Here is a 12,484-nt window from a genome sequence, read left to right as displayed (position 1 = left end):
AATCATTTTGTGATATGAAAACAGTGCGTTTTGTCATGTTATGCAGCCTCGATTGAAAGTATAAATGTTTATAGATTTTTTGCTCTAATGTCTCTTAAAGCAAAAAGAGTACCATAACCTTATATTATAGAAAAAAAATGTTGCTTGCTGCGTGGCCTTCTGTTATTATAAACGTGTTACGAAGAAGAAAAAATAAAAAACAATCAAATTACCTTGATAGAACATTTGTACATTGGCCAAGCTTTTATTTAATGAATTCTTTTTATACTTACTGATTTAATTTAATACAAGATCATTTTAATTAAAATACACCATGCACTCCCCAGTAACTAACTATACGCAAAGATAAAATACGACGTGGCAAAACTCGTCAATAAGTGTATTTCCTATACTACGTAATTTCCGTATTCACACCAGAAGTTAATTCAGAAATGTCCTGAACAATGTATATCAGTTATGCTAGAATTTCTTTAATATTAAAACTACCAGCGTTAGTTTTAGGCTATGGATAATATGAAAAATTGAAATTTCCAAACCCATGTTTTTGTTTTTATTTTATTATTTTGGCCAACTATTCAAGTTGAACTTGTTTTCATTATCATCTCAGAGTTTCAACGGAATGAAATATTCATGTTAATAGTAGCTCTCGCAGTTGCATATCATTAGCGATATTTCCAGGCATTACATATGTGTTGATAACCGAGGTCCTACCCAGGGCAAAAATCGACAAGCTTTAGCTAAATTTTCACAATTATCCCTAAATTTATTTTTCCCTATGCAACTGATTCGAAAACGCCAACCGTGCATGAATTCGATATATCACACCAAGATGTCATTCACTTAATCAAGGTCCGAACGTCCGGAAAGACAACATGACCTCCTTTTGTAAATAACAATGTTCTGAAAGATATAGTAATGAAAATATGTTAATCACTTCAAGACCTCTTCACCTATTCTCTTCGATCTGGTAAAGTGCCCCGTCTTTGAAAACCTGCAAACTGTGCTAGTCATAAGCAGTTTGATCCTAAAACAGCCGGAAGTTAACATCCAATATTCTTGCTAAGTGTTATCAGAAAAAGGGTTATAAAGTATCCTAACCAAAAACATCTTTCGAACGACCGATTTCTTAATCCCTTTTCAGTCTGGGCTAATTCCAATAGATTCACATGAAAGCATACTTGTTTCTATCTTTCTCTCATTCTGTCTTACCATTGAAAATGGCAAAAAAATCAGGGCAGTTTTCTATCACAATGGTTAAGCTTTTCTTCGCGTTTTGGTACTAAGATATTCTTTTCAAGCTTCACCAAAGTGGAATTTCAGAATCTCCGCGATAGAAAGCAACGTATTTTTCTTTCTGGCACACACGATTCTTTTTCGATGTCCACTGTGACATATGATATGACCGTTTCTCTCTTACTTCTCCTGTTTGGTTTGAACGAGGCAAAATACTAGTCGAACTCTACTATCTTTAAACATGTTCAGACCTACCTACGACAGTCCAACATAATCTGAGCTTGTCCAACTTAGTAGGAACATACCTCTTGTGTCTTCCTCTTAGTATTGATTTTGTCACACGTCTTTTATTTCATCCTCATATTCACTATCCACCAACCTTTCTCGTGTCCAACTAAACATCAAACACTTTTTAATAATGTTCATTCTGCATTCACAACAGCTATCGCATTCTTAAATTTGCTTATATAAAACACAGTCTAAAGTATGCAGCTCGAATGAGAATAAAGACCGTGTATAAATTGACACCATCTACTCAATTCTGTCTTAAATAGCTACGTACTATGCATATTTGAATGTCTAATATATGGAAATTATTGTAAATGCTTGCTCGTGTATAATGATTGTATATATATATTAAAACGCGTACAATTTAATGTTAAAACTAAGGCAGGGTGCTGTAAATCCTCTAATACCGCGTTTATATATATTCATTACTTTTAAACATCCTTATCTTCCTGTACAAAACTATTTGATTGAATGATAGAAGTGAAGATGCGTAGGGGGTAAACGACGATTGTGATTTGATGGTGACTGGGACATTGATACTTGTACAGAAAATTTATTATATAGAATATTAAGAATCGGACAGCACGATCTGTTACAACGGGGTTTCTTACAATTAAAATGGGTGCAGCTGTACGAAATTTTTTGATATCTATGTAATTCAGCTATTTGTGTTTTGCTATTTGTTTTTCAAGATTTACGTAGTGATTTTGTCACTGGAATTCATGTTCTAGTTCATAAGTTGGATGATAAATAAGACAATATTGAATAGCATACCGATTTAAAACTACAACATAAAACACATTTTAATAGTTGAACGTTTATTTCCTAGAAGTATGAATTAGAATTGTGTATTATAGCATGTTTTTTCTACAACAAGTGATGAAAGCTGATAGTATATTACTACAAACCATGTTGTAGAGTCGATTGGTAGTAGAAAAGAGATGTACATGTAGATTTGTATTATGGTATTTATAATTGTCGGAAATACATTTATATTACCTGTATTCTTAAAATATTAGAAACAAATAAAGACCTACTTAAACACAGAAGTTTATATATTCAGGTAAATGGATAAAGCTGTATTTTATTATTGATGTAAATAAAGAGATTAAATAAAGAAAGTCGATATTCAAGGGATCCACGTAGTAAACTTGTAAGATACTACGAGTATCTATAATTTCCTTTGGTTTGTGTTCATAGCTGTAAGTAGTTTTCAAGATTAATAGAACACGACATTGCCGTAACGTCAGTGACAGGCATTCCTTGTCAAGAAGCAAGGAAAACTTGACTCCAAAGTTTATATTTAATGTTTAATTAACTGCATTTAAACGCTTTGCAATTATTTATTCAATGAATATGATTTACTTTGATATAAATAACAAATAGTAGCTGTCAGCAAATTAGAAATTTGCTTTGCAAAGAAAAATAAATATAGGCACTTAAGGCTTGAAAGGGCAAAGAACACTTCAAAAGGTTTGTCATTATGGCGTGTTGGCGGTGAACCAGAACGAAAAAACGACAACTTCTAGGCGCCAACACACTATTTTGGGCACACCAGAACTACACATTGCATTGTCGTTCTGTGGAATGTGTAAATGTAGTATTCGACAGTGTTTGAAACTGTTTCAGAATGTCAAGCAATCACCGAATGTAAACGCCGAAGCTGTACAACAGTCTCGGATGTCTACTGCAAAGAGTGTAATGATGACGATGTATTCTTCAAGCGATACAACGTCAACAAAGAATGTCAGCGTAAGGATTTATTATTTAAAAAAGACATCTTATAACACAATAATTACTTCGTTCCAATTATTGTTTTAATTTTCAATTAAGGACCTTAGGTCGTCCTTGCCACAAGCCATTATTCCATTAAAACGTGAGTAATAAACCATATAATTGATAATGAATACATAACAAATACATATGTTACAGATAACTTTATATATACTATTGTTTTTTAGTATTATGTATAAACACATTTAAATACAACGTATCACTGGTTACCAATTTCGTGTCACATTTAAGTATCAGTATAATTTAAAACAATGTCATTTAGGGATGTGTTCCTGGAACAACCATTATTGTTGGCCTGGCGCCTGCAATCCAAACAATCTCACCAAGGATTGCTCGTGCGTCACTGGTTTTAGCAAGATTTCAAACTTCGGGGAAACCTCGTGTCAACCAACTAAAAAAACCTTCAATCTTAACATGTGACACTGTGGTTATTGGATCATATGGTGAAATGAAAAGGGCAATGTCATCGAACAGTTCAACCGCGTGTCAGCATTTGCAAAGTATATATGGAAATTATCAGCCGACGATGGTGCAGTTTAAATTGTGCACTGAATACACAATTGACATTTCCAGCTATTCGCCTCCTTCATTTATTGTTGAACAGAATTTTGGAATAACGGACTCAATAGTATATATAAAACGCCAATACGTATGAGGTATGTACCTAGTATATTATATACAGAATATTCTTTCCAAGTATGGATTAATTATTTCCGATAATCATTCATTCCGATAATTTAGCACACTGTTTGTTCATGTGTTATTATTTTGGATTGTTAACACTGAAGTCATGTAAATAAAATAGTGCTGATGAATGTTACAACATAGTTTATCACAAACATGGGAATGTATTTGAGACAGGTTGGCTTACTACTTTATCGACAAATAGACGACTTACAGATGTAAATTCGAGCTAGTCTGCTAATAGCACGAATCACGATTCACATATTCTAACGGCTACATATACACTCGCAAATGACCAGGCGTAAGTACATTGATTTTGTATACGGCATAAAATTAATACACGTCAAAAAACAATTAGTTTGTATAAACATATATTAAATTATTATTTGATATTTGTAAACCGGTTGTGTCTGAAATACGAAGCTATAGGTGGTGGTTACTTGAAAGCAAAAGATACGAGAACCCAGACTGTACTAAGCCTTAAACCTTACCAGAAAACCGTGGAACAACAAACAGTCTGTTATCGGTATAACAACCAACCACCCGAACACTGTATGAAAATATCGACATGTGGCTCGGAGCCGCTCCATCTTGACAAAAAGATAACGCGATCAAATCTCCATCATGTAAAGTTTGACGGTTGGGTGGATCCCGTTCCTCCAAGAGGAGCTTCGCGTACCGCTTCATCAAATCAGAGCTACAAAATTCGAGTAAATGAGGTCTTGCCATCGAAAGGGATATTAACGGTAGGTACAACCAACCTTGTTAGTATAACGGTTAACCATACAGTCACAAAATGGATCTAAATCTAACTTCAGACACACCAAGGCTCTATTGTTTGACACTTGAGATGAAGGATGTTGCTGACAATGTTCGACAGTGTCGCCGTTTTGTTCTCTACGATAATAGTTCGTCCTTTCACATATGGAATGAAATGCTTTTCAGATTTACGTCTGCCTCAACTGTCACTAATTACACATGGCAAACCCATCACAACGATGTCTGCATTAGCTGGAAAGATCACTTTTACAATGATTTCTACATACATAATGAACTTCTGAATCCTATTGAGCCTGACCCTCACGGTCTCATAACAAGATCTTACGAGCAAATTACTGGAAAAATACCTGTTTCCGGGACATAGAATATATACGGTATTATTGACTACGATGTTTCGTGGAGCCTGAATCATGGTTCATATTCTGGAGAAATACCAGTCCCCTCCTTCACAAATCAATCATTTTGCATTGATTTGAATGTTAAAGACGGAGATACATACACACTGAACATAAAGGCCATTGATATAGCCGAAAATACACTAAGCGATAATCGATCTCTATTTATTGATAGATCAGTGCCATACCTCAACAACATTTGGCTTGAGAAGGATGGATACGAAATGTTGTATGTACATAACAGCACGGATTTGTCGAAGATGAAAATGACGTTCCATGCTCTAGACAAACATAGTGGAATTTCATTTGCAGCTTGGATATTTGGTAGTACAAACTCAGACACAGAGCTTGTATCATGGCAAATTGGTGGTCAAAAAGTTACGGTACGTAGGTCAAAATGATTAACGAACGTACCAAGTAAATACATAATCAGAATCAATTTTACTGTTACTTTTTACTCCGTAAGACTTATATAACATAAGATACTTAGCTTTTAGTATTTCTTGAATTTTGTTTAATTTGTATCGAAATAGAATTGTCGTTGTCTTAAAAGTGCTACTTGGTTCTTATTACAGAAAAAGTGTGATAAGGAGCAAGATAATAATTGCTATTGTCCACAGATTGGGCACTGTGAAGTCTATAAGTACTATGTCTACCTAGCCGAATACATGAAAGATAACAAGTTTACCGGGATACAGAATCAAGAATATTTCTTTAAAATATCAGTCAAAAACTATGCATGATTGTTAAGTGAAAAAGGAATTACCATAGTAGTAGATGAAACTCCACCACAATTGGGAAATGTGTCAATAGAACAATCGCATTTAAATGGTAGTATGTGTAATGTATACTATGAAAACTTTATAGTTTGTATTGTACACATATTTTGATACACGTTAAACCGATGCATACTACTTGGGTGATTTAAAGTTAAAGTTCGACCTATCAAATGTATTGTTTGACGTTTTTCATTGTTTCAGATACCAATAATACAGAACGATACACAGTTGCTCATTGGCAGGGGTTTTCTGATCCAGAGAGTGGAATTAGATCCTACCGTATAGGTATTAATACCCGATGTCTGATGAAGGAGGAAATATACAGTTTCTCGAAAACAACAAAGTCGGCGTTGTATTTTGAACTTTCTTTGAACGAAACTTCTATAGCGATGCTCGACAATTTTACATGTACACCTTACATCACTTTCATTGCAATTAACAACGCTCTGCAGCCGTCTTCGGTTGTGTGTATTAAAGGAATTACAAAGCCTAACGTTGACAATTGTAAAAGTAAGTTCTGCGTGAGTTCTTACTGGATATCGCAATGAAAGTAATCAGATAATTATTGTTATATATGATCGTGTCCTTTTAAACGATTAGTTATCATTTTAAACCAAATTGCAGGTTGGTAAATTTTCTCACAAAATAAAATAGGTTATTAATACACATTATCCAACAAATTATATCAAGTTGGTCTCTTGAAAATGAATGTTGGCAAGTACAGTATTATTTGATTTTTGAAAATTACAATATTTCCTACCTTCTACATGGATGCACACTATATGTTTACTTGTACAATTTATAAAGTTTGTGTTGGTTTCTTACCATATGCAGCCTTCATGCATGAAGAAAGTAATACGGTGTTGGCAATTTCGCTTTCTACTTCCGGAGCAATAGTTGTTATTACTTTGGTGGCTGTTGGAGTTGTTTATTTTGTGATCAAAAGGTAAGTTAACTTTGATGGTAAGTAATCTGTATAATATACCGTTTTTTAGATTGGTAAAATATTGTTTACAGGTTTGCATTATTCTTTTTTGTTTTGTCTGATATGTATCCTTGTGCGACGAAAATAGGTCAATATTCTTTTGCAAATTGTCATGTCCATGTAATTCTACTAGATAAGTACATATGCAATCTTTAATTGATTTAATTGTAATATCTTAATTATACACGTACGTACTTCATTTCAATTAAAACTGTTATATATTGCCAAAACCTGTTATTTACGTTTTTGAACATACCAAATAAAAATATTGTTTGATATATTATTAAGTATCTTTTAAACAATTGAAAAACCAGGCTGCGCTCCAAGTCAGACGCAAGAAATGATTATCGTGTATCTCATCATAAAGGTATCGATCTTCCTTCCTTAATATAGAACACGACATATTGTTTTTGAGTACATCTGTTTTAATCCTAAAGACATCAGTTTAAAAATTGGTGGACGAGAATTATTATGATTATCATGGTGTTGTTTTTTGTTAAAATTATTGTGAAGTTTCGCATTGGACACTAATTCCATGGTTTGAAATATTAGTTATACTATCACTCTACCAGCATCTTTACCTAGGATATAAATTAAAGTATTGGTTGTGCGTTAACATTAATTTTGTACATTGCCAAATGTTTGAGGAATATGCAACACATGTTTTCTTTTTTTTCAAGGAAATCGCAAAACCCTATGAATATATAATTATGTTAGTATATATAGATTGTAATGTTCAAATTGAAATATTTCTTCAGTTCATCGATTTTAACCAGCAATCAAGTAGATCAGAATGTACTATATAACATATATTTTAAATGAAGATATTATGAAATCACGTTCAAGTCCGTTTCACTTTCCTTTGTTAAAATCGGTACTAAAGACCATTTTGATATGTCATGATAGAGTTTCACTGGTTGCTATCAGACACAAAAACTCTCCGGGAAGCCGCTGACTCTTTTACAATAAGACTACTCTCACTTTGTGTCCAGTCTTCGCATTATGCAGATTAACAAACCCACTAACGATGCAAACATATTTGTACTTTCAGATAAAGTTTCCTTCGAGAGGACTGAGCAAGAAAACGATATTGGTCACTCATCGGACGGTAATTTAAGCAAAGGCTCAGTTGAGAATCCCTACGAGTCGTTCTCAGATAAAACTGAAGGGAAAAGAATCTCCTCCTTGGATGAAACATTATACATGAATCTTCAACTCAACTCGCCATGACTCCTCGTATGCTAAGCTTGTGGTTCAAATAAACTTTACCTTGTAACTCTCTCTGGAATATGCGTTCAAATTTCGAATTAAATGAAAATGCTAATAATAATACGATGAAACTACTGGGTCAAACCCAATAGTGTCAGACATTTAACGAAAAACATCTTTAAATACTAAGGCTAAGGCATATGTCACTGACCGGTTTAAGGCATGTCAGATAATTGAAATCTCAAATTCATTTATCGTTTTGTCTGCCATAATTTAACCACCTAGATCAAAACAATGTTTCAAGACCGTTAGATAAACTTAATCCAACTCTGAGACAGGCAGCTTTTTAAAAATTCTATATCATCTAAAATCATATAAACTAAAGAAAGAGATACTGTTATCTTTAAAACCTATGAACATTTTATGAAGCTATGCAACTGTTATGACAAAGAATTTTAGACGTATATTGACATACTGAGATAAACGTCTTTTTTACTTAAGATTTAAGAAATGTTTAACGTCCTGTATCAAATTAAATAATAACACATACAATTATGAGGAAATATTTCTAAAGGTAAATTTTCTCGTTGGAAAACATTAAGGGTTAAGTAAGCATTCATCTTTAATGTATCGATCTTTAAAATAAAATATACAATTAGGAATTGGATTTGTTCATACTGAAACACTGAGAGGCGTCCACCATCACTCCTGGTATTGTTTAAAAGCTAATGTGGTTTGTGCTAGGCGTGCTCACAACTCAAATTAGTGTGAGAAGTATTAGACTTAATATCAGTTGTTTGTCTAAATAATACAATGAAAACCTCAAGGACAATCAATTACTTTGATTTCAGGAAGCTCTATGCTTGTGTCTTCGAACGAGTATCCTATTCACATCGACTGGGAACAGGCCTTCGATACACTTCCGAAATTCCAGTCATGTACAGCCTCGCTATGGGATCCAGAGAAAGATTCACCAACATTCATGATATCAACTATTACACCGGATATCAATATGGTATTGTGGCTCCCTTGTCTACGGTGATTTCTCCGAAGATATCAGAGTTGTTCTTTACTATAACATGTGCATACCCAACAGGGATGTCGAGCGTGTACGGGACAATACCCACATTGTAATCATTTACTTGTTAGTGGCAACGTTTGGGTGTTGCAAAGCTGTTATTTGTGTTTTTAATGTGGTTTGTGCTAGGCGTGCTCACAACTCAAATTAGTGTGAGAAGTATTAGACTTAATATCAGTTGTTTGTCTAAATAATACAATGAAAACTTCAAGGACAATCAATTACTTTGATTTCAGGAAGCTCTATGCTTGTGTCTTCGAACGAGCATCTTATTCACATCGACTGGGAACAGGCCTTCGATACACTTCCGAAATTCCAGTCATGTACAGCCTCGCTATGGGATCCAGAGAAAGATTCACCAACATTCATGATATCAACTATTACACCGGATATCAATATGGTATTGTGGCTCCCTTGTCTACGGTGATTTCTCCGAAGATATCAGAGTTGTTCTTTACTATAACATGTGCATACCCAACAGGGATGTCGAGCGTGTACGGGACAATACCCACATTGTAATCATTTACTTGTTAGTGGCAACGTTTGGGTGTTGCAAAGCTGTTATTTGTGTTTTTACATTTCATAATGTTGCTTTCAGTATATTTATATCAATGCCTTAGTGTTGTATGATGTCGTTAAGCTTTTTATTGTTATCCTAACCATTGTAAATCGATGCAGGCAATAAGCCGTGGACTAAATACTTATTATATTATAAACTATATTGCTGTACATTAATACTATGTATTTGTACACGTTTGTCGTGATTTTCTCTCATTTTTTCATGTTTTTGGCTATTTACATACTAAAATGAGTCGCGGTTTTTGTTGCTTCCATTTATTTACTTGAAAATATAAGTAATTTGTCTGAGGTATTCTGTTTTCCTAAAATCTTAACCTCAAATTGAATATTCAAATATGTTTCTCTAACATCTGTTGTCCAAGGGTGACTTTCAGAAACTTAAACATTGTTTTAGATAGAATAAAAATGGATCTATCTGTTTGACATCTCACGAGACAATCAGCAACAAACGATATATATGCCGAATACGACAGCCAAATCACATATCAAAATCATCATTTGCTCACTTGGTAAAAACTTGACAACCATTAAAGATACAAAACATACATCTGAAATAATTGGAATGTATTTTGAAAGGGTAACATTTAATTCCGCACTTTTCTATGTCAAAGGTGTCCTGACCGTATCGCCTATATACTCCCATTCAGTGTTTTGAAATCCAGTACATATGAATAGGGGTCCCAGAAGGAGGATACATAACGCATAAAATATCAAAGACCAGCCGAATTGTAAAGCACCTTTACTTTAATGAATTCTGGTTAAGGAGTGCGTTAAAAAACATATGTGTATATCGTATAAATAAACATTCCATCTTTACTCGATTGCAACAGCAAAACCAATTTCATTCGAAAAAACAACAACACCACATTAAATGTAAGTCTTATTGAGCCCTTACAAGGTATGTAATTCGAATGTGTATTGTGATCATGAATCAATTACCTACCAAGAGCAAAGTATTGAAGCAACAAAGAAAATGAAACTTTATGCAGACGATTTCCATACTTCAAAATGATCGTCTTGTTATGTAAAATATGTAAAAATATTATACTGTGATGGAGTATGTTGAAGATGAATGTAATTGACATGGCAACATTATAACATTCATGCTTAAAATAAACACGATATAGTTCCAGCACAAAAAGTTAGATAGTAAATATGTATAACAAACAGAGCAAGAATAAAATATTCTTAGCACAAAACATACATCTTTTACACCTGACCATGTTATCGTTTCTGTCCTCGAGGGCGGTACTGCTTGCCTCCATTGTGTTATTGCTATAGTATCAATATCCTTCACGATGAATGAGTTTCGGGAGAGGATAGCAGAAGTTGCAACGGCAATACACTGATGGACGTGACCTCTCGTTTAAAAAGGTAGATGGCTAGATTTAACATTGTCGTAACACACATGGGCGTTTTAACAATCAGGATGGCCAGCACGAACTAATTGAGTACGAGCAGTGGGTCAGAAGTCTCTGGCAGGTTGTCACCAACCAATGTCATAAATACGGCAAAAAAGGAGTAGGTAAAGGGCGACAATTCCCATTCTTCGGCGTCGGGCGGCAGGTTGAACACTAAAAGATTAATTGAAGTAAGAAATTAGGGCATGCTAATATACACTTCTACATATTTCTCTCTTCTTTGACGGTAAATGTAGCGCCTAATGTATATTTTTCATTTATGTAACCTCTCTTGTAAAGGTGAATAGAGACCATTCCCTTTTCGATCAAACTGTGAAGACAAGAACGCCGTTTTGCAAGCGTTGTAATTTACTTCTGTATTTAGGAATCCATCGATGACAAACTGAATGGAAAATACCCGAAACAAAATATAACGTTTACTAGGGAAGTAGGAGGGGGGTACTACTTTACAAGCATTTCAGTCCAGATAGAACCAAATGGCCGTTCATAATAATTGTCGCATCGAGCCAGTGTGATCAATGTTCAGGATGGGTGCATTTGTCTTTTTGTACCCATGTAAAATCAATACGAAGAGGCATTCCTTTGCCCCTCTTGTAACGAACAGTTGCAATAAAATGACTGTATGAAGAATATGTTAATATGTTAAAATAAATTTTACTTTAAACCGTTTAAACTGTATTTATCTTTTATTCATTCATTTTAATATGAATAATAAAAAAAATGAAAATGAAAAATGCTGTGCAGTAACTATTGTTGTGAAGTATTGTTTCAACTGTTTTGAAGGTCATGGTCGAATATAGGTGGTATGTAACCTAAATTACAACATGTGACAGCCGCCATTTTAAATGCTAAATGTAAACAAAGGACGATAGGTACGAATTTATTTTAGTATATTTTTAAAAATGAATGATTGTTTTAGACTATACAAACTTACATTTATCTTTTATTTTCACTTAGGAATAATTATAATATAAATAATCCTAAAGTAAACCTTGGAGGAAAAGTGCGCCCGGTGTGGGGCTCGAACACACGACCGCCGGAACATTAGCACGGCGCTCTAACCAACTGAGCTAACCGGGAAGCTGGTTCTAACCACCACACACTACACTCCTCCCCCCATAAACCTTTTAGGCCGACGGAGACACTCCGGCCGTTTACTGTTGCCACCAGTAAAGTAAACCTGGGAGGAAAAGTGCGCCCTGTGTGGGGCTCGAACCAACGTCCACCGGAACACTAGCACGGCGCTCTAACCAACTGAG

The 12,484-nt window shown here is 34.4% G+C and overlaps 1 protein-coding gene across 1 annotated transcript in view; it reads left to right on the top strand.

The window, feature by feature from the left end:
• The window catches only part of LOC128223594 (uncharacterized), a 50,448-nt gene extending 42,280 nt beyond the window's left edge, over positions 1-8,168 (top strand). Inside the window, exon 20 of the mRNA XM_052932867.1 lies at positions 7,990-8,168. Coding sequence (XP_052788827.1) covers positions 7,990-8,168 — 179 coding nt within the window. The remainder of the gene's footprint in view (positions 1-7,989) is intronic.
• Positions 8,169-12,484: the final 4,316 nt, after the last annotated feature.

The sequence above is a fragment of the Mya arenaria genome, chromosome 17 (genome assembly GCF_026914265.1).
Source record: "Mya arenaria isolate MELC-2E11 chromosome 17, ASM2691426v1".
NCBI lineage: Eukaryota > Metazoa > Mollusca > Bivalvia > Myida > Myidae > Mya > Mya arenaria.
This window is presented reverse-complemented; position numbering and strand designations above follow the sequence as displayed.